Genomic DNA, 24,292 nt, shown 5'->3' with positions numbered 1-24,292 from the left:
ATCTGGATGTTTCAGTAACATGGGGTTGTCGGTATATAGCTCATCAGTAGAACATTTGACTGCAGTAACATGGGGTTGCTGTCAACTGAGGAAGAATTGAGAGGTGAGTAAGAAAAGCAGTGAAAATATTCTTTTAAGAAGCTTGGTTAAAATGGAAGGGTGGGAGTAATCATAGGCTAGAAGGTCATGTGGAATTAAAGGAAGGATTTATTAGGATGGGGAGACACCTGAGCTATTAGCTGGCTAAGTCGTGCAGTCACAGAGGGGAAAGGGTAAAGATGAACGGGAAGGAGGGGAAAACTGACATCTGGAGATTTCTGAGAACATGGGGTGTGGGGCTAAGGGAAGTACGGTAAAGAAGAAGGAAGAAAATTTGTAGTACACTCTACCATGAGGAATGAGAATCGGACTGTATTCTACACCCTTCTTCAAAGAATTTGTCATCATAAATCAATCATAAGACTGAAATATGTACGAAATTTCCTATAACTAAGAAAACCAGGACGTTGGAGGACGATTAGAGTATTGGCTTTAAAAAGCTAACATAGCAGGAGACACCAAATGATTTTGAAATCATCTTATATATTTTTTGCAATATAGTTTACCATAATGGAGGCCACCATGTTTGACATGACAGACGAGGATTCATTCTGCTTATCTATCCCTTCCCTTTCTTCTCCTTCTAATTTTTGATAATTATTATTTTAGCTCTTCTCTTGATTATCTTTTACCTTTAAATAATATACTGTAACCTTGGTTCAATAGTCTAACAATTTTAGGTGATATATGAGGATCTAGCCCTCCTACAACTCTTTCCACTTCTCTATTTCCCATTTTCTGTAAGCTGTAACTTTGTTTTTATATTGTCAAATTTAATAACATTCACATTCTATTCTAATATAATATTTAATACTTCTTTTATTTCTAAAGGATAATTCTAACATGGGATAACCAATTGGGTATTTACATAATCAAGAACATATAATTATGGAGCAAAGATTACATTTCCTTTTCCATGAGATCACAACTTCTAGGAAAAATGCCTTTTGCATCTTTGCTCACTGTCAATTACTTAATCATGCTGTAGTTTGTTACGCCTCATATTTGGAACTTACATGCCTTTTATTTTGTTTTGTTTTTCCTGAAAGTCCTTACTGTTTTTCTTTCTTCCTTATTGGGAATAGAAATACCACTTTATTTCTCATGTTATTTAATATTTAGCTCCTCAGGAATTCTGTTGCTTGGTGTATATTCCATTGTTATTTTTTGAAGATGTTCTTGAAACCAGCTGACTTCCTGTTCTAAATTGGACTGATTGCTTTTCAGCCCTTTCGCTGAAATTTCTCACAACTTTTTTGTATGTGGTAACACTGTCTTTTCTTGACTTGCGCATTCACTTAATGAAGTGCTTCCTTAAGTCATGGCACCAGAAAAGGAACAGAGGAGTCTTAGCATCTCTGGAATTCTTTCATTTTTACCCCCATATATTAATTATTTTGTAATTGGACAACAATTCTAGGTTCATATTTTTAATGAGGTCTTTGAAGACTTTGTGTAGATGTTTGCTTTTTAAATATCCCTGTGTTGAAGAACCTAGGGGCAAGAAAGGAATAAAGATGAAGACGTAGAGAATCCGACTTGAGGACACGGGGAGGGGGAAGGGTAAGCTGGGACGAAGTGAGAAAGTGGCATGGACATATATACACTACCAAATGTAAAATAGCTAGTGAGAAGCAGCCACATAGCACAGGGAGATCAGCTCAGTGCTTTGTGACCACCTAGAGGGGTGGGATAGCGAGGGTGAGAGGGAGATGCAAGAGGGAGGGATATGGGGATATATGTATATGTATAGATGATTCACTTTGTTATACAGCAGAAACTAACACACGTTGTAAAGCAATTATACTGCAATAAAGATGTTTTTAAAAATCCCTGTGTTATGGAGAATTGGTATAGTGAGATAAGTAAGGAACTGAGAGTTACTCGTGGGATTTTTTAAAACTTTCCTCATAATTATTGCTTCTAATTAATCCCCCCATATCAAAGCCATTGAGGCAAATACATATATTAAAAGGATTTTATACATAGAGTAAATTATTTGTTGGGAACTATAATACATAACAGTTAATTTAGTTATCATTTCCTGCATAAAGAATAAAATAAGACTTCAATTCTTGGTGAAAGTGGAGATAAATACTTGTGGGCAGATGTGTATTGATTTAGTTATAAAATAGGTTGGATATTTAGCAGTTCATTTATTGTTATTCTTCCACCTTATAATTAAGCAGAATCTGTATGAAAATAGAAAGCTGAATTCTAGTTCCATTTTTTTTTGTTTTTTTTCTTGTTTTTTTTTTTTGTTCTTTTACATCTTTATTGGAGTATAATTGCTTTACAGTGGTGTGTTAGTTTCTGCTTTATAACGAAGTGAATCAGTTATATATATACATATGTTCCCATATCTCTTCCCTCTTGCGTCTCCCTCCCTCCCACCCTCCCTATCCCACCCCTCTAGGTGGTTACAAAGCACCGAGCTGATCTCCCTGTGCTATGCGGCTGCTTCCCACTAGCTATCTATTTTACGTTTGGTAGTGTATATATGTCCATGCCACTCTCTTGCTTTGTCACAGCTTACCTTTCCCCCTCCCCATATCCTCAAGTCCATTCTCTAGTAGGTCTGTGTCTTTATTCCTGTCTTACCCCTAGGTTCTTCATGACATTTTTTTTTCTTAAGTTCCATATATATGTGTTAGCATATGGTATTTGTCTTTCTCTTTCTGACTCACTTCACTCTGTATGACAGACTCTAGGTCCATCTACCTCATTATAAATAGCTCAATTTCGTTTCTTTTTATGGCTGAGTAATATCCCATTGTATATATGTGCCACATCTTCTTTATCCATTCATCCGATGATGGACACTTAGGTTGTTTCCATCTCTGGGCTATTGTAAATAGAGCTGCAGTGAACATTTTGGTACATGACTCTTTTTGAATTAAGGTTTTCTCAGGGTATATGCCCAGTAGTGGGATTGCTGGGTCATATGGTAGTTCTATTTGTAGTTTTTTAAGGAACCTCCATACTGTTCTCCGTAGTGGCTGTACCAATTCACATTCCCACCAGCAGTGCAAGAGGGTTCCCTTTTCTCCACACCCTCTCCAGCATTTATTGTTTCTAGATTTTTTGATGATGGCCATTCTGACAGGTGTGAGATGATATCTCATTGTAGTTTTGATTTGCATTTCTCTAGTGATTAATGATGTTGAGCATTCTTGTATGTGTTTGTTGGCAGTCTGTATATCTTTTTTGGATAAATGTCTATTTAGGTCTTCTGCCCATTTTTGGATTGGGTTGTTTGTTTTTTTTGTTATTGAGCTGCATGAGCTGCTTATAAATTTTGGAGATTAATCCTTTGTCAATTGCTTCATTTGCAAATATTTTCTCCCATTCTGAGGGTGGTCTTTTGGTCTTATTTATGGTTTCCTCTGCTGTGCAAAAGCTTTGAAGTTTCATTAGGTCCCATTTGTTTATTTTTGTTTTTATTTCCATTTCTCTAGGAGGTGGGTCAAAACGGATCTTGCTGTGATTTATGTCATAGAGTGTTCTGCCTATGTTTTCCTCTAAGAGATTGATAGTTTCTGGCCTTACATTTAGGTCTTTAATCCATTTTGAGCTTATTTTTGTGTATGGTGTTAGGGAGTGATCTAATCTCATACTTTTACAGATACCTGTCCAGCTTTCCCAGCACCACTTATTGAAGAGGCTGTCCTTTCTCCACTGTACATTCCTGCCTCCTTTATCAAAGATAAGGTGACCATATGTGCGTGGGTTTATCTCTGGGTTCCATTGATCTTTCTGTTTTTGTGCCAGTACCATACTGTCTTGATTACTGTAGCTTTGTAGTATAGTCTGAAGTCAGGGAGCCCGATTCCTCCAGCTCCATTTTTCATTCTCAAGATTGCTTTGGCTATTCGGGGTCTTTTGTGTTTCCATACAAATTGTGAAATTTTTTGTTCTAGTTCTGTGAAAAATGCCAGCGGTAGTTTGATAGGGATTGCATTGAATCTGTAGATTGCTTTGGGTAGTATAGTCATTTTTGCAATGTTGCTTCTTCCAAATGAAGAGCATGGTATATCGCTCCATCTGTTTGTATTATCTTTAATTTCTTTCATCAGTGTCTTATAGTTATCTGCGTACAGGTCTTTTGTCTCCTTAGGTAGGTTTATTCCTAGGTATTTTATTCTGTTTGTTGCAATGGTAAATGGGAGTGTTTCCTTAATTTCTCTTTCAGATTTTTCATCATTAGGGTATAGGAATGCAAGAGATTTCTGTGCATTAATTTTGTATCCTGCAACTTTGCCAGATTCATTGATTAGGTCTAGTAGTTTTCTGGTAGCATCTTTAGGATTCTCTATGAATATTATCATGTCATCTGCAAACAGTGACAGCTTTACATCTTCTTTTCCGATTTGGATTCCTTTTATTTCCTTTTCTTCTCTGATTGCTGTGGCTAAAACTTCCAAAACTATGTTGAATAAGAGTGGTGAGAGTGGGCAACCTTGTGTTGTTCCTGATCTTAGTGGAAATGGTTTCAGTTTTTCACCATTGAGGACGACGTTGGCTGTGCGTTTGTTATATATGGCCTTTATTATGTTGAGGAAAGTTCCCTCTATGCCATTTTCTGGAGGGTTTTTATCATAAATGGGTGTTGAATTTTGTCGAAAGCTTTCTCTGCATCTATTGAGATGATCATATGGTTTTTCTCTTTCAATTTGTTAATATGGTGTATCACGTTGATTGATTTGCATATATTGAAGAATCCTTGCATTCCTGGAATAAACCCCGCTTGATCATGGTGTATGATCCTTTTAATGTGCTGTTGGATTCTGTTTGCTAGTATTTTGTTGAGGATTTTTGCATCTATGTTCATCAGTGATATTGGCCTGTAGTTTTCTTTCTTTGTGACATCTTTGTATGGTTTTGGTATCACGGTTATGGTGGCCTTGTAGAATGAGTTTGGGAGTGTTCCTCCCTCTGCTATATTTTGGAAGAGTTTGAGAAAGATAGGGTTAGCTCTTCTCTAAATGTTTGATAGATTTTGCCTGCGAAGCCATCTGGTCCTGGGCTTTTGTTTGTTGGAAGATTTTTGATCACAGTTTCAATTTCAGTGCTTGTGATTGGTCTGTTCATATTTTCTATTTCTTCCTGATTCAGTCTTGGCAGGTTGTGCATTTCTAAGAATTTGTCCATTTCTTCCAGGTCGTCCATTTTATTAGCATAGAGTTGCTTGTAGTAATCTCTCATGATCTTTTCTGTTTCTGCAGTGTCAGTTGTTACTTCTCCTTTTTCATTTCTAATTCTATTGATTTGAGTCTTCTCCCTTTTTTTCTTGATGAGTCTGGCTAATGGTTTATCAATTTTGTTTATCTTCTTAAAGAACCAGCTTTTAGTTTTATTGGTCTTTGCTATCATTTCCTTCATTTCTTTTTCATTTATTTCTGATCTGATTTTTATGATTTCTTTCCTTCTGCTAACTTTGGGGTTTTTTTGTTCTTCTTTCTCTAATTGCTTGAGGTGCAAAATTAGGTTGTTTATTCGAGATGTTTCCTGTTTCTTAAGGTAGGATTATATTGCTATAAACTTGCCTCTTAGAACTGATTTTGCTGCATCCCATAGCTTTTGGGTCGTCGTGTCTCCGTTGTCATTTGTTTCTAGGTATTTTTTTATTTCCTTTTTGATATCTTCAGTGATCACTTCGTTATTAAGTAGTGTATTGTTTAGCCTCCATGTGTTTGTATTTTTTACAGATCTTTTCCTGTAATTGATATCTAGTCTCATAGCGTTGTGGTCAGAAAAGATACTTGATACAATTTTAATTTTCTTAAATTTACCAAGGCTTGATTTGTGACCCAAGATATGATCTATCCTGGAGAATGTTTCATGAGCACTTGAGAAAAATGTGTATTCTCTTGTTTTTGTATAGAATGTCCTATAAAGCTTGTGTTTCCTTATTTATTTTCAGTTTGGATGATCTGTCCATTGGTGAAAGTGGGGTGTTAAATGTGTTACTGTCGATTTCCCCTTTTATGGCTGTTAGTATTTGCCTTATGTATTGAGGTGCTCCTATGTTGGGTATAAATATTTACAATTGTTATATCTTCTTGGATCGATATCTTGATCATTATGTAGTGTCCTTCTTTGTCTCTTCTAATAGTCTTTATTTTAAAGTCTATTTTGTCTGATATGAGAATTGCTACTCCAGCTTTCTTTTGGTTTCCATTTGCATGGAATATCTTTTTCCATCCCCTTACTTTCAGTCTGTATGTGTCTCTAGGTCTGAAGTGGGTCTCTTGTAGACAGCATATATATGTGTCTTGTTTTTGTATCTATTCAGCCAATCTGTGTCTTTTGGTGGGAGCATTTAGTCCGTTTACATTTTTGGTAATTATCAATGTGTATATTCCTATTCCCATTTTCTTAATTGTTTTGGGTTCATTATTGTAGGTCTTTCCTTCTCTTGTGTTTCTTGCCTAGAGAAGTTCCTTTAGCATTTGTTGTAAAGCTGGTTTGGTGGTGCTGAACTCTCTCAGGTTTTGCTTGTCTGTAAAGGTTTTAATTTCTCCATCAAATCTGAATGAGATCCTTGCTGGGTAGAGTAATCTTGGTTGCAGGTTTTTCTCCTTCATCACTTTAAATATGTCCTGCCAGTCCCTTCTGGCTTGCAGAGTTTCTGCTGAAAGATCAGCTGTTAACCTTATGGGGATTCCCTTGTGTGTTATTTGTTGTTTTTCCCTTGCTGCTTTTAATATGTTTTCTTTGTATTTAACTTTTGACAGTTTGATTAATATGTGTCTTGGCGTATTTATCCTGTATGGGGCTCTCTGCTTCCTGGACTTGATTAACTATTTCCTTTCCCATATTAGGGAAGTTTTCAACTGTAAGCTCTTCAAATATTTTCTCAGTCCCTTTCTTTTTCTCTTCTTCTTCTGAAACCCCTGTAATTTGAATGTTGGTGCGTTTAATGTTGTGCCAGAGGTCTCTGAGACTGTCCTCAGTTCTTTTCATTCCTTTTTCTTTATTCTGCTCTGCAGTAGTTATTTCCACTATTTTATCTTCCAGGTCACTTATCCATTCTTCTGCCTCAGTTATTCTGCTATTGATCCCATCTAGAGTATTTTTAATTTCATTTATTGTGTTGTTCATCATTGATTTGCATTTCTCTAATGCAAATCATCTTGTTTCATCTTTAGTTCTAATGCAAATCATCTTGTTTCATCTTTAGTTTCATCTTTAGTTCTTCTAGGTCCTTGTTAAATGTTTCTTGCATTTTGTCTATTCTGTTTCCAAGATTTTGGATCATCTTTACTATCATTATTCTGAATTCTTTTTCAGGTAGACTGTCTATTTCCTCTTCATTTGTTAGGTCTGGTGGGTGTTTATCTTGCTCCTTCATCTGCTGTGTGTTTTTCTGTCTTCTCGATTTGCTTATCTTACTCTGTTTGGGGTCTCCTTTTTGTAGGCTGCAGGTTCGTAGTTCCCGTTTTTGGTGTCTGTCCCCAGTGGCTAAAGTTGGTTCAGTGGGTTGTGTAGGCTTCCTGGTGGAGGGGACTAGTGCCTGTGTTCTGGTGGATGAGGCTGGATCTTGTCTTTCTGGTGGGCAGGTCCACGTCTGGTGGTGTGTTTTGGGGTGTCTGTGGCCTTATTATGATTTTCGGCAGCCTCTCTGCTAACGGGTGGGGTTGTGTTCCTGTCTTGTTAGTTGTTTGGCATAGGGTGTCCAGCACTGTAGCTTGCTGGTCGTTGAGTGAAGCTGGGTGCTGGTGTTGAGATGGAGATCTCTGGGAGATTTTCATCATTTGATATTATGTGGAGCTGGGAGGTCTCTTGTGGACCAGTGTCCTGAAGTTGGCTCTCCCACCTCAGAGGTACAGCACTGACTCCTGGCTGCAGCACCAAGAGCCTTTCATCCACATGGTCAGAATAAAAGGGAGAAATGGAAGAAAGAAAGAGAGAAAGAGAGGAAGGGAGGAAGGGAGGAAAGGAAGAAGGGAGGGAGGAAGGAAGGAAGGAAGGAGGGAAAGAAGGAGGGAGGGAGGAAGGAAGGAGGGAAGGAAAGAAAGAAATAAGAAAATAAAATAAACTAAGATAAAATAAAATAGTTATTAAAATAAATAATTATTAAGAAAAAAATTTTTTAAAGAAGGAAAAGAAAAAAACAAAAGAAAACGGACGGATAGAACCCTAGGACAAATGGTGGAAGCAAAGCTATACAGACAAAATCTCACACAGAAGCATACACATACACACTCACAAGAAGAGGAAAGGGGGAAAAAATCATAAATTTTCCTCTCAAAGTCCACCTCCTCAATTTGGGATGATTCGTTGTCTATTCATGTATTCCACAGATGCAGGGTACATCAAGTTGATTGTGGAGCTTTAATCCGCTGCTCCTGAGGCTGCTGGGAGAGATTTCCCTTTCTCTTCTTTGTTCGCACAGCTCCCAGGGGCTCAGCTTTGGATTTGGCCCCGCCTCTGTGTGTAGGTCGCCGCAGGGCGTCTGTTCTTCGCTGAGACAGGATGGGGTTAAAGGAGCCGCTGATTTGGGGGCTCTGGCTCACTCAGGCCGGTGGGGAGGGAGGGGCATGGAGTGCGGGGCGAGCCTGCGGCGGCAGAGGCCGGCGTGACATTGCACCAGCCAGAGGCGCGCCGTGCGTTCTCCCGGGGGAGGTGTCCCTGGATCCGGGGGAGGTGTCCCTGGATCCTGGGACCCTGGCAGTGGCGGGCTGGACAGGCCCCCTGGAAGGGGTGTGTGGATAGTGACCTGTGCTCACACAGAGGATTCTTGGTGGCGGCAGCAGCACCTTAGCGTCTCATGCCCGTGTCTGGGGTCCGCGCTTTTAGCCGCGGCTCGCGCCCGTCTCTGGAGCTCCTTTAAGCAGCGCTCTTAATCGCCTCCAGGTACGTGGGGGGTTTCTTGCCTTTTGGGACGTCTTAGGTGTTCTGCCAGCGTTCAGTAGGTGTTCTGTAGGAGTTGTTCCACGTGTAGATGTATTTCTGGTGTATCTGTGGGGAGGAAGGTGATCTTTGCGTCTTACTCTTCCACCATCTTCCTCCTAAATGGTCTAGTTCTATTTTTTAAGATAATTTGTGGGCATTTTATTAAACTAAATGTAAACAACTTGAAGAGGGCAGATACATATATTGAGTACTCTCTTATTACAGGTGTTGATATGTACTATAAAGAATGTCATAGGCCCAAAAACGATCCGTGCTGTCATTTCTGTCTACTACTATGTGGACTTAATATCAATCTCATTAAAGAAATATCTGGCATATCCTGAACATTTTATCTCATGGCTTGTAAATGTAGAGCTATATAAGTGACATTTAGTGCTTAAATATTCAACTCCTTACGTATCAGCCATCCTTATTCGGTAGAGATGGAGAGAAGAAACCCTGTTAGTGATAACAAATCAAATGATGTTTGTGGCTTATGGGTAGTCAGTTTAATCTAATGGGTTAGACATATCTCATCTGTCTTACTCTGTCTCCATTGCTTAAGTAAGAACAGAATTTTTTGTTGTTGTTGCGGCACGCGGGCCTCTCACTGTTGTGGCCTCTCCCGTTGCGGAGCACAGGCTCCGGACGCGCAGGCTCAGCGGCCATGGCTCACGGGCGCAGCTGCTCCGCGGCATGTGGGATCTTCCTGGACCGGGGCACGAACCCATGTCCCCTGCATCGGCAGGCGGACTCTCAACCACTGCGCCACCAGGGAAGCCCAAGAACAGAATTTTGGTGCTGAATTACAGCCACTTGGGTGATTGGTATGTTTTTTTAGCAGAGCTAAACTGATGAATGTTTTGAAGCTATAATAAAATAACTTACAAAGCTTCACTGAGAAATAAAATGGACTTAACATAAATGTAATTTAAACCTACTTTTTAAGGCTCTATGTTTTAAAAACAAAAATGGCATTGTCAAAGTGTGACCTTTAAAGATATATTCAGGGAAGTCGTTTATCATATGAAATTTATTAGCCTCTGGGTGTTAGGAGTTCAAAATTACAACTTGCTTCTTCGCAAATGTGAAAAGTAATGTCTTCTGTTACAAGTTAACTTGCATTATATCAGTTCATTTCTATTTAGCATGAAGTTATAAAATATTCATATATAATCAATATATATTTGCAATAGTATTAAAGGAAGCACTGTGTACTTGATAGTTGGAAATTATGAAACCATTTTCATGATTAAATCATCGCTATTATATGAGTAAAATATTCAAATTAATCTATAGAACTATATAATCCTGCAACGTACAAGGTTCCTGTAGAGTATTGTCAGAACTTAGAATTTTATCACTTCCTGTGCAGAAATATTTTTGGACTAACAGTATTTTAGTTGCCTGCTGTGTTTCAAATATTATTTTAGAAATGAGGAAAGACTGTTAAAAGAGGCTAAAAATTGCAGTCTTCACTATTTAAATGAAATAATAAGTATACCACGTAAAGATTTTAGAACACAATGAAACAATATTACAAGCAGATATAAAATGACAGTAAAAATGATACGTGAAATTTTGAGGCAAATGAACTGTCAGTGACAAGTTTAACTTATTAGAGCAAGTTTCTTGTCAGAAAAATTTTTGACATTATTTTAAAAGAAGAATGTGAACTGATCCAGAGAGCGGCTAAAACAAGCAGAAAGACTCGAACATGCCTTGTACAGGAGGGCAGACATGACTACTCTGTCAGTTAGCAAAGAATACAATTGACCCTCTGGTTTTATCTTAAAGTTTATAATAAGAGGCTGCTTAGCATAATAAAGAAACAGACAAGAATCAAAATACTTTCTCCATTCATTCAAGCAGATTACTTTTCTGAGCTCTGGTTATGAATAAGCATGCCAGTCTCATGGTGTGGTCATGAGGCTTGAAGGCGCTAAGCTAGGTACAGTGCTTGGCATTTAGTAGGCTCTAAACAAATATTAGTCCTTTTCCCTTTACAGGTCACATACAACACTATGCTATGTGGCCAGGAAATCTGTTAAGCTTTAATTACCTCCATATTAAGAGCAATTACAGTATACAGTCAAAAAGTTGAGCATATGATTAAGTAACCTTTATTTTGGGTGCTCAGCTGCTGTCTCTGAACACGTTCTCTCCTAGTGCTCAGGTAGTTTAAAGCATGAGAAATAGTTCAAAGGTTCAGTAGGGCCTTAGCCTACCTCATTCCTTAATACCATCTGCTGTGCTAAATGGATGTGGTCATAGGAATTGTTCTTCAGAATCATTCATAGAAACAGGTGCAATGGGGAGACTAAGGGAGAAATTACCAGGAAGCTAAAGAGCTCAAGCTGCAGAGACCCTCACCTGCTCAGGTCTCCTTAGGCCTTGTATCTAATTTGCATTTGTAATTTACATGCTTCTCCTTTAAGAGGGCCTCCGAGTTAGATAACCTTCAGGCCCAACAAAACCTGGGTCGACTCTCACTGGACTGTCTGGTAAAAGAATTCAACGTAATTGAAAAAGATGAGGTAAAAAAAAAAGAGGTGGCCAATAGCAGAAAAAACAAATTTTGCTTCTACTGACCAAATATTGATTGGTAGTTACCCTTGACCACAGATGCTTATATGCCCTTAACCACAAGCTAGCCCTCACCTATCCAGGAAGGTACTCTAGTCTAGCATCAGCCTAAGAATCACCCAATTGAAGAAGTGAGAAAGGAGATCACCTGGCAATCAGGGAGTGTCAGTTGCATTGCCCTGGTATTTAGTTTCTCACATTTTTAGGTGGGTGAAGGGGAAGGGATAGATGGAACCAATATTATACTGATCTGACTCAATATGTGCCCCCAAAATGTTTTAGTCACTGTATGTATATTATCACATTTTTATTCTCATGTAAGTAATATCATCTAAGTTGTAGCTTGGGAGATAAGAAGTAACCTCCGTACTTACCTGTAACTTGACAGCAACAACAGAGGGAGGTGCTTAGTTGCACAGGTAGCATTGCATACACAGTCCTGTACAAGCATTTGCAAATGAAATTAGAGCTGGAGACTAAAATGGTGCTGCAAATACACGTACACCTGCTATCATTTCCTTCCACAACAGGATTTCTTTTCCTTGACATTTATTTACAAAAATTTCACACAATCCTTTCCTTTAAGGAATCCTCTTCATCTCTTCTTATTCCCCAAGCCACCTCATTCTTGCTGATCATAGCATCAACAAAACATACCTTCACAGCATTTTTTTAGTTTGAATTTTATTAATTTTTTATACAGCAGGTTCTTATTAGTTATCCATTTTATACATATTAGTGTATATATGTCCATCCCAATCTCCCAATTCATGCGACCACCACCACCAACCACCCCCACCCCCGGCTTTCCCCCCTTGGTGTCCATACATTTGTTCTCTACATCTGTGTCTCTATTTCTGCCTTGCAAACCAGTTCACCTGTACCATTTTTTATAGATTCCACATATATGCATTAATATATGATATTAGTTTTTCTCTTTCTGACTTACTTCACTCTGTATGACAGTCTCTAGGTCCATCCATGTCTCTACAAATGACCCAGTTTTGTTCCTTTTTATAGCTGAGTAATATTCCATTTTGTATATGTACCACAAGTTCTTTATCCATTCGTCTGTCAATGGGCATTTAGGTTGCTTCCATGACCTGGCTGTTGTAAATAGTGCTGCAATGAACATTGGGGTGCATGTGTCTTTTTGAATTATGGTTTTCTCTGGGTATATGCCCAGTAGTGGGATTGCTGGGTCATATGGTAATTCTATTTTTAGTTTTTTAAGGAACCTCCATACTGTTCTCCATAGTGGCTGTATCAATTTACATTCCCAACAACAGTGCAGGAGGGTTCCCTTTTCTCCACACCCTCTCCAGAATTTGTTGTTTGTAGATTTTCTGATGATGCCCATTCTAACCGGTGTGAGGTGATACCTCCTTGTGGTTTTGATTTGCATTTCTCACCTTCACAGCATTTTAAATTGCCTCCTAATCATTGAGTTCGATGCATGTCTGGAAAGATAAGTGAGTTTTCTTTGGGATGTGTTTGTTTATATCTGTATTATTCAAAATAAGTCAACAGCTTGAGCACCTGAAATGTTATTGAGCTTTACACGTGTTTAAAATGTTTGATACAAAGGTGGCCTGGGAGAGCATGATAATAAGCAAACTTACAGCCTCAGGAATGCTTTGTAAGGCTTTTATTTTGGTGAAACTAGTAACTGTTGTTCCATACATTTGCCAGATTCTACTTTATAAAAAATTTAGTAACCTTTTTTTTCTTTCCCTCTTTCGCTGGTACAGATCCATATCCAGAGAACGGAAGGGTGTGACCATATGACCTGTTCACAATGTAACACTAATTTTTGTTATCGATGTGGGGAGAGATACCGCCAGCTCCGTTTCTTTGGAGACCACACATCAAACCTCAGTATATTTGGATGCAAATACCGCTACCTCCCAGAGAGACCTCATCTAAGGAGACTAGTGCGAGGGTCAGTCTGTGGTGAGTGTCTGACGTGACTTATACAATCTTCCCCAGGAAGGAAGCAGTGATGACGATAGAACTTAGGAATGTAATAGAATAGCCATGACAAATCTCAGCACCTGCCAGGTATTCTAGTAGAGCCTTTAGCTCAAAATAGGAGGAAGATGTTTTCTCTCCCTTTGAGTTTAAAATAAAAAACTTGTTTGTTAGCAGGGCACTGCTTACATGAGCAAGCAGATTTTGTTCGAAAAACAATTTATTACACTGCAGAAATATGAAGTCATTAGTCTTCTGAAAGCCTATTGTAAGCCACTTGATGAAAGGGGACAATGTCACATTTCTTTTGTAGTGACAGTACCTAGCATTGGTCTTAGGCATATCCTCTATTCATCCATGGAAGGCAAACAGTGCAATTTTAAAAATCCTTATGTTTCAGAGTCTTGTAATGGAGTTCCATTGTACCTATATAGTTGATAAGCCATTGTATATATTTGTATGTATTTTCTGTTGTATTAGTAGTTAATATTAATAGCTAACAGTTAATTAAATGAACATCAAATGCCCTCATTGCATACAAACCCAAGTTTAAATATCCAAGTGCAATGCTTTTATGCCACTAGAATTTTTTACCCCTTTCTTCATCCTCAACAACACACAGTCTCATACACAAATATGCAAAGATAAACACGGATTCCTGCTCTGGCCTAGTGTCACCACCTTTGAGTGATGCAGTGTTCTTCTGGCCTAATAGTTCTTCCAATGGCTCCCTACTCCTCTGGAATGTACCTACTGTGAGATTTCTTTCTTTTTCATCATGCAGAACTCCATTATTTCTTTCGCTGGCAGTCTTTCTCATGTATACACAATACTTTTTTTTTTTTTTTTTTTTTTTTTTTTTTTTTTATGCGTTACGCGGGCCTCTCACTGTTGTGGCCTCTCCCGTTGCGGAGGACAGGCTCCGGACGCGCAGGCTCAGCGGCCATGGCTCACGGGCCCAGCCGCTCCGCGGCATGCGGGATCCTCCCAGACCGGGGCACGAACCCGTGTCCCCTGCATCGGCAGGCGGACTCTCAACCACTGCGCCACCAGGGAAGCCCCTACACAATACTTTTTAACATTGTCTACGTTTCTTGCTTTCTACTTACTTGTGCCTGGTTACTTCGTGAGACTATCTTTATATCACTCTTTAGCCCTCCATCACTTCATTACTGTTGTAAACCGCTGTCCTCGCTAGAATCATGTCAGGCTAATCAGAACAAAGCTGATGGTAATAATATACTTCTGTCAGGTAAACAATAGAACATATATTTTAAATTTCATTTTATCATGGGGAAACCAGTGCCATCATTTTCTAAAATCTTATGTGATATCTATAAAAACACCCTTGCTGAGCTTTAATGAAACATAATTTCCCACAACCAACAGCATTCAATATAGTCAAGATTGGTTTTAATGATTTTCAGTGCTTTTCTGTTTAGTTGCTTATAACGGTATATATTATATTTATATAACCAATATATACTTACTAGTTAAACAGACTTTAGAGGGATAGCTAGGGAATCTAACCACTATTTATAACAGTATTACCATGAGAAAACTAACTGCAAAATTAAGTTTTGAGCGGTAACCTATTTGTAAGTCTGTACATACAGAAAGCAACCTAAAAACCAAAATCCTTACATTTCCTGCACTGGTAGTCCTTTCCTTTCCTACTTCAATGCCATTTTGTGGCAAAGTGTTTCCTTTCATTTTTGTTTTAAATAATTTTTGATTTGACCGTGCTTTTTTTTTTTCCTTTTCGTTTTTCTGTTTAGTCATTCTTAAATAAGGAAAGTCATTTCCTGCCCTATTTGTTCAATAATATTTTGGGTGCATTCTCTTTGAGTCCTTTCACCATTTGCCTAGATGCCACTAGAATTCTCTTTCCAGGTCATAAAGTAGAGTCAAGATATTTAACAGCCTGTAGAATGGACAGCCCATAAACATTGTCAGCAGGGAAATATTTTCTTTGTACAGTCTTCTCTGTTTTTATTTTTAATTTTATGGTCAGCTTTCTATAAATGGTTTTCTTTTGGGCCCATTTTCTTTTCTGTGTATGTGTGTGTACTCGTGTGTGTCAGGATGAACCTGACAAAGGAGGGAGCGGCTGGCCCTATGATAAGCTCTCCCTCCTACACATACTTTTGCACCTCCAGCACAGCCGCCTCGAACTGCTGTTGGACCATCACTCCAAGTATAGCAGGGAAATGTGGACTTTTTTCCTGTGGACAAACAAGGAAAAAATACAATAATTCATGTTACCCATTACATTTTACAAAGTCAGACAGAATGATTTTATAAGCGATGTTTTTAAATAAAAAGAGCAATTTAATTTCAAACATCTCATCCCTCCAAAAGGCAGGAAAAGGTGTTACTCTGTAAGTCCCAAGGTTACGTTCTCCCTGCCATGGAAGAGAGTAGATGGATGACAGCAAAGCCCTCCTGCCCTCCATCCTTGCATGATGGAACCCAGTTTGCTCCTCAGTTTGGGACCACAGCCTGCAGATGTCCTTGGACAGAGACAGAGAAAGGGCCTGCCCTCCTCTCACAGCTGGAGGTTGGAAAACAAGGATGGTCATGTGACCATCTGCCCAGCCACAGATCAGAGGTTCTGCCTCTAGAGAATAAGGGAGAACAGCGATTTTAGGGTAATTAGCAGCCTCTGACATGCAGGTATCTCCCTGGTAGGGAGTAGGTAGGTTATTCAGTGAATGGTGTTGGGAATAAAAGTGACAGAAAGAATGCTTTGTTCTCATATAATTCCATACAAATATTGAAAATATTACATTAAAACATATAATAATAAAGAACATACAGGTCCTTAACTGATTTCTAGTTGGCAAATAATTTATATGAACAAAAGCAATGGAAGCCCCCCCTCCAAAAATAAATATCACATTTTTCAAAAAGAAAAGAAGTCTGGAACCAGAATTGCAGAAATACAGATAGCCAATAAACATGTTTTAAAAGATTCAGTGTTATTAGTAGTCAGAGAAATGTAAAAAATGAAATTTTTTTCTGGATATTGATTAGCAAATATTTTGTCGAGTTAATACTCTATGCTGGACATCCATACTCTATTGAACGAACTGGAAATTTTGTGCAATTCTTTTACAAAGAAATTTGATAATAATGTGAAGGATATTTTAAAACATGGTAAAACATCTAGGTTGACAATGGTTTATTTGCAAGTATAATTTAAAATAGCAGAAAAGGGAACAAAAAATAAATACTAGAATATTTAAATAAGCTAGAATATATGGATATAATAGAATACTATTTCAGCTATTGAGAATGGTATTTTAAAAGAATTATTATTGATCTAGGAATTAGAGAATCTGTGCTTAAATGTCCTCAAGACAGTTTCAAAGGTAGACTTAACGTGTACTGAACATTGATTGCATGATTGTAATAAGTTTATTACTTCCCAAAGAGAGAGAGCACATATCTGGTTATTTGAGTTCTGTGATATTTGAAAATAAAAAAAAATAGTGCTGTTACTTTGCAGTCATGTTTCATCACTATTATGAAAATATATTGATAATTACTTAAAAAGGAAACATGAATGAGCACACTGAGCTACATGTGTAGGAAAAAAAACCAGATTCTTTTACAATATACAAATCAATATAGTATAAACTCAAGTGTAGCTTTAAGAATGTACAAAATGTAATTGTTCAATGCGATTTAGTATTACTTGATTGATTCTGTCATTGGTGAAAAATGTAAGTAAACCCCATGGTTAGACATTGTGTCAATTGAATGGCAGTTTTTTCAAAATTAGATATTAAAAACTGTATTTTTTAATCTATGTTTTTTCTGTGGTTCCAAAGCCCCTTTCTTAAGAATAAAGAAGTTAATATTTTTCTGACAAATTTCCAACACATGGCTGCATTATGTTTCTGTTTTTTAACGTAATTGGTTCCAAATTACTGTCCTTATTTATAGAATGGTGTTGCTGCTTTATTTTCAACAGCTAAGGGAGTCTACTGCAAAGTCCCTCCATGCCTTCCTCTTCTCTTGTTGTGTTTGGGTTGTACAGCTATTGCTGTCACATGTCTTAAGATCAAGATTACTATGTAATGACAAGATATTAACTACTAGCCTCTATTTTTGTGCTTGTGCCTTTTAACGCTAGTAGGATTCCAGTTGTGAACTCTGTGCTATAACTAGAGTTTATTGTAATCACTGCTCAGTTATTCATTTAGAAAAAAAAGTGCTGGTTGATGCCATTTGGCATCCTTATAAGTGCTTCCTTTCTAAGTTTGTTAAAATGATTCATTTGAAAAGCCTTCAGTATATTGTATGTTTATTGGGAATTTTTTCTAACAATGGTATTGAAACATCCCATTTGTAATTCAGTGTATTAGGTGTTCATATAGTTAGTTTATTTTGGACCCAGGAAATAAATAAATCACATTTTCAGATGTGGACTTGGGCACAGCCCTCTGTAGCACCTACTAGCTCTCCATTTTGTGACCTAATTAGATTTTCTCCTGCCAGCTCAGAATGTCACTCCTTTCTTAATCTTTCAGAATTTTAAAAATTTAAAATGGAAGAGATCTAAAGGAAAAACACAAAGATGAATGGTCCTGGTGGAATAAAGTGAACCAGTAGCTTTGGAATTTTCTTGCTTGTAAAGGATGATTTATGCGATGTATGACACGTGTGCCCAGGACTTGAGTGAAGTTACTGAACTTACATATGTGTATTTGTTCTACACCTGATACATTTCCTTAGAGAAATATTGCCTTAATTTTAATGACTCCTTAAAAAATAACATACATTGTGATATTAAAAAGCATTGCTGAAATTGATTTTAGTTTTAGTTTAAGACTCTCTAAATGGTTTGCCTTTTGTTTTCCAGCTGGAAAATTATTCATTGCACCTCTAATTCTGGTCTTGGGATTAGCACTAGGGGCCATAGCAGTTGTAATCGGTAAGAAATACTTAATGTATCTGAGATGAGAATTCTCTGAGTGCCACAGAGAGAATATGAGTGTAAATGTAATAGTGAGTCAGTATTAAGTGTAGATGGTACCTGTTCCATGCTTGCTCGAAATAAGCAATCAGCACATGATTTATAGATTCAGAGGAGTGTGTTTCGTACAGGGTGTATTTGTGTGACACTTTCTCAGTCCATGAACACTTTGATTCATGTTTCTTATAAAGCATTATTAGTCCCCTTTTAATACAAAAGTTAATGTAACTAGTATCTTAGCAAAAGATTCCAGTAGACGAGGACCCAGATCTTCCAATTCTGAGTTCAGGTTGGAACATTGAAGAAAAGAGGCTCTGTTACACCTTTGGGTCTTCGGTTAGTTCTAGTAAAAGGGTTCCCTGGGTCAAAAAGATGCTTTTGATGTGGATAGGAACACGTACCCAGCATATACTTGAGCACTAACAAATAGAAAATGTATCAGTGATAAATATAGTTTTATTCATACAAGTATATTAAAATATGTATTTTCGAGCAATGGTTCTCAGACTCTGGAGTGCTTTATAAGAACCTTGAGGGTTGGTTAAAAAACAGGTTCCTGGTTCCTACTCACAGTTTCTGATTCAGTGTAGGGGCCTAGTTCTAAAAAGTTAGGTGATGCTGATGCAGGCGGTCCAAGGATCACACTTTGAGAACCACTGCTGTAGAGGATTTAAAATTAAACACTAGAGCTAAAGGTTGCTTTGATGATTGTTCCACATAGTAGATGGGATTTCTCTTTTTTCCTAAATAAATTTTTATATGTAAAGTTCTGTTTAGCAAGTAATTTGCATGTGCAGAACAGATAGAATTATAAGGTAACTAACATTTAAGTTCTTACAGTGAATGAGGCTTTATGAAGTAAATACTATTATTATCTGCATTTTACAGTTGAGGAAATTAAGGCTTTACTAGGACCTCACAAGTGGTAGAACTGGGAATCAAAGCTGACATTTGCTCCACTGCCCATTTTCTTAAGTAACATGCTGTATGGCCTGAAACCGAAGCATGAATATCAGTGTGCAAGTGATATGACTAGGGATAATAAAGAAGATTTAAGTTTTGATATTTTGATAAAAAACATTCATATCCAAACTGGTGTCACAGACTTCATTAAAAGGGGGAGAAGGAGCTGAAGAAAAATAATAAAGAATGAAATCTTAAAGAACTAAGTACATTTCATAGCATAGGTGTCTTCCCTCTTTTCATTTTCATGTATTACTAAATAATGATTATTTATAAATAGCTTGCAAAATAAAAATTTGAAAATAGAAAATTTTCAAATCTATGATACTAAAAGCCTGTCCTCTTAATTAGCTTTAATCTTTTTTTTTTTTTTAATCCCCAGGTTTATTTGTATTTCCTATCTATTGCCTTTGTAAAAAACAGAGAAAACGATCACGGACAGGAATGCACTGGTAAATGCAGATGATTTCATCTGACTACGCTGGTCCGGGTAGGAGCTACACAGAATTATACACCTGTCTGAGGGTCACTTCTTGAAAACTGCCAAGAGGACCCTTTTGCCATCTCTTCTCCTGTGTTCTGTGCAGGCCACAATGCCTCTAGCTCCGGTGCATTCCCGACATGGTATCCTGTCCTTTCCTTATACAGATTGCTGCTTTTACAAAATGGTCACTTTCATAGACTATAAACATCTATATCATAACTCTGATCTTCTTAATGGTTCTTGGAAGAAAGTATTTTAATTAGAACCAGTTATCCTCAGAACTGTCTGAGCATGCATCTTCTGAGCATTGCTTGGACTGTCTTTGTACCTGAATCTCCCTCCATGCCCTCTTCTGAGACTTGGTGTGAATAACTGAAGGTCCCACCTGTACCAACAAGCAAGGCCACTTTTCAGAAGATGAAGGCTCACCATATGCACCAATTTTCATCCGTGACCCAAGCAGTATAATTCCTTCATCCTTCAGATGCTATAATTGTTAAAAATCTCAATGCCCAAAAGGGAACTAATGAAACTAAAAGAATGAGAAGAATCATAGTTACTGAAGTGTATATGTGTAGGGGTGTGAATGTGTGTGTATATACATATCTGTATTAAAACTAGGTCCAATACCTTGTACTTGTCAAGTTCCATGCCTACACTATTTTTCCACATTTTCATAGACATATTTAAAAATGATTGTTCCTTTGTGGGCATAATTTGGTAATGTACTGAATTAAAGTCAACGTACACAACAGGCTATTTTGATGTTGACCATTTCTATTTCTCTCTCTCTCTCTCTCTCTCTCTCTCCCACATACACACACACACACACACACACACAGAAATTTGTGCAGTGTCACCTCAAGGATTATCAAACTTTATAAACTGATAAAACTAATAGGCTGCTTCTAGGAAATTCTCAAGACCTGAACGTTCTGTCTTCTTTTTCAGATTTCTTATATGTTGGCATACTTGCTTCACTCTATAATTAATTTAAATAAGTGTGCTGTAGAGAGAACTGCTGAGGCCTTTAAACATATCCCTATTCTGCTAATTTTTTAACCAACTTGTGATTACAATAATTATGCTTTAGGTTAAGCATATGATATTATTTAAAACCCCACCCTCTCACCTCTCCTTTCCCTCTCTCTCTCTCTTTTACTCCTCAAGTTTTTCATAAAAACAAATACTGTTTTTGAAGGATTTTTCTTATGTTTATTGCTCAAATGCATAATAATGTGTTGGTGTCTTCTTATGGAGGGGTGATTTAAAACAAAACATTTTGTGTTCATGGGTTTATCTAAAATATAAACTGCTTTTGGACAAGGAAACAAAAAAAATGAAAAAATATTTTCAGGATGTTTTACCAAGCTGAGAAATCTTTAAAAATAAGAAAAGGACAAGTAACTAAACTGTGTTTTTTTTTGTTTTCATCACGAATGTTCATCAGCAGAAGGGAATTCAAGACCTCTAAGAAGCTTAAAGTTTCCACTTGTCTCCAGATCCTTAACATTAGCTATTGGCGTAGATGTAGCATTTATTCTTCAATAACCTTTTCTGAATTGAAATAGATTATGTGATAAAACATGCATTAACATGGATAGTTTGTCTTGTTGGGCTCCAGAGTATAAGAACATTTATCATTCTTATTTGATCTGGAAAGTCTGTAATAGTGAAGTTTGCTTTCATGGATAACAAGCCAGCACTTCCATTCTTTTCTGAGTAACGCTCAGAAAAGCTATACTTTGGACTAGTCTATTTCCAGTTAGAGGAGGGTGTGCCATTTATGGCCTGGAATAGCATATTTCTAAAGCATAACATGATACAAGAAGAATCTAGTTTCACAAATTCATCTTTCCATTCATCCAACCATCTATCCATCCAACAAATATTTATTGAGTGCCTATTCTACTTGCTCTAGTATTAAAACTGAGAGAATGGGAATTTCTAGCCCTAAATCCGTGTAATTCTGTTATAAAAGTGCTTAATTTATGTAAATTGTCCTTTCCTAGACTTGGGTGTTAGTTTGACAATGTGTGAATATGATTAATTCTAAATCTAGTGGATGTGTTTATGTATGATATGTGTATGTATATATACTTAGACATATACATAGCTGTATATGAATACATATATACCATCTAGCTAAATAATATACTCTCTGGTCCTGGATAATCTATTTTCCTAGGTTATTGTATCTGTTGTCTTTGGCCTACTCAGGGATTTTTATTCCTTTCTTTGAATAATTTATCTTTTGGAGATATTTTTATATTATTTGGAAATGTTCCAATTTTCCACTTACAGAGCGGCGTTTGTTATCAGTGGAGGCTCTTTCATCAGCACTCGCGATAGTGTGCACAGTGCTGCACAGGATTTTCATTTTTCTATTGCATAGATTAAAAAAATTAACATATGCATTTTTCGCTTTCAAAGTTGGTATATATCAGGCCTTTCCCTGCTAGTGACTTAAAATAGTTATTTGTGAATTTTTTTTGCTAAGTATCGTTAAGATCTTAAAAAGGGAGAAGAAAAATAAAAGATCATTTATATGTTAGTGCTAACTTGAAGGTAAAACAATCGCACCTTTTGGGGTAAATTCTAAAAACGACTTTAACAAAAGCAGCATGCATGTAAGATGAATATCTTTTTATCCAAGGCTTGTCATTTTTTGATATGTTTTCATTGTAAATTTAATATATGCTCCTTTTAAAAAAATCAAAGTATATTGAATTATAAAATACAACTTCCTCTGCTTTTCCCCACCCCTTATTTTCTAGGGGTAACCACTGTTAATAATTTGGTATGTGTCTTTCCAGATACTATCTATAAATATACAAATAAGTATGCGTGTGTGTGTGTATCTGTGTGTGTATTCATTTTGTATAAATAGAATAATAATATGCTTACTGTCCTGTGACTATTTTTCATTTTACTATGAATTGGTAGACATCTTTCCATAAGAGTTTAAATAGATGTATCTCATTCTTCTGTCAATTACTACATATTCCATTGTGGGGCTATACTTTATTTAATCAGTCTCCTATTGAATGAACATCAAGTTTGTTTTCACTTCTTTATTACAAAGCATTAGTGAAGATCCTTCACATATATTTTTGTCACTGTGTGAACATTTTCATAAGTTTTTAAATTCGGTTTTTATATTAGTAATAAAATTTTAATGCACTTTCAATGAATGAGATCATAGAGATAATATACTTAAGGCCCTTTTCTTGGAGAAAGACTTGTGTAAAAGTGCATACTTTTTAAAGAAAAGCATCTTTTGCAGGATAATTTCCCCCCCCCATGCTTGATTAGCCAAATAAATATCTTGCCAACACTTACAAAAGAAAATTCATCTTATTCCAATAAAAATAAAATGCAATGAGATGTCTATAAGATAATGTGAGAAAGATGCGTTGACATTTGGATTGCCTAGTTTTAAAACTTGAGGGATTTACATGAAATAGCCAAAGTGATCATGTTTGTCACGTTTTTTAAAACACCCTCCATGTTCATGCATGTTGCTCCACAGAGGAACTTAATTATGCCTTTGTGAAAAGTAGGAAGCAACATGTTGGTAATTATGAATGACCACATTCTCCACAGAAAAATAATTTTGACTGTATGTGAGGTTTGGTGGTTTGTTGGGTTGCTCATAAACTTGGAATAACATGAAACCTTTATTTTACAATGAATCCCAGCATTTCCCTAAGAACTTCTGTATGTGAAGTTAAGAAAAGAGGGGTCAAACCTTTTGGCACAAACAACATTCTGTTGCCACCAACCTTGATTTTCTGATAAGTGCTATTGTATCCTAAAGGTAGAACAGACTGGAAAACAATCAAAGATAAATTAAACACTGGTCGGGTTACAACCTGGTACCTTTAATTGTGCTTTCCTTGCTGTGATATCAGGATTCAGTGGTGCCTGTCAGGAAATTCCCTGTCTTGTGTCACCCACCATCTCTTGAGTCCCAAGGCCACAGGTAGTCTTTATCTTTCAATCCTATCACCCAAATACATGGCCCATGGATCCCCTAAAGGACCGTCAAAATACTCTTCCAGTCCCCAAACAATGCAACCTCATTTTTCTACACTCCTTTGAGATTCTAACCAGCTCCTCTACACTAGAAAAGAGGAGGAGAGAAAGGAGTGGGTTAAAAACTCACTCAGGCACGTGCAAAGCACTAGCATTCCTTCCAGACCTTTGTCAAATTGAGTACACGTGCCACCAAATGGATCTGCTTTCTCCCTTGTTAAACAATGCAGTTGTTTTTAACACTAGACTTTTATGAGCTCTGTTAAATT

At 37.1% G+C, this 24,292-nt stretch overlaps 1 protein-coding gene across 1 annotated transcript in view; it reads left to right on the top strand.

Moving 5' to 3' along the window:
- Positions 1 to 20,739, top strand: part of RNF217 (ring finger protein 217) — a 136,085-nt gene extending 115,346 nt beyond the window's left edge. The window contains exons 4-6 of the mRNA XM_032651703.1: positions 13,335 to 13,536; positions 18,425 to 18,496; positions 19,884 to 20,739. Of these exons, the coding sequence (XP_032507594.1) occupies positions 13,335 to 13,536; positions 18,425 to 18,496; positions 19,884 to 19,957 (348 nt within the window). The 3' untranslated portion in view covers positions 19,958 to 20,739. The remainder of the gene's footprint in view (positions 1 to 13,334; positions 13,537 to 18,424; positions 18,497 to 19,883) is intronic.
- The last annotated feature ends 3,553 nt before the right edge of the window (positions 20,740 to 24,292 follow it).

This window comes from Phocoena sinus, chromosome 12 (assembly GCF_008692025.1).
Source record: "Phocoena sinus isolate mPhoSin1 chromosome 12, mPhoSin1.pri, whole genome shotgun sequence".
Classification (NCBI taxonomy): domain Eukaryota; kingdom Metazoa; phylum Chordata; class Mammalia; order Artiodactyla; family Phocoenidae; genus Phocoena; species Phocoena sinus.
Note: the sequence above shows the minus strand (reverse complement) of the source record. Positions and strands in the feature narration are given on the sequence as shown.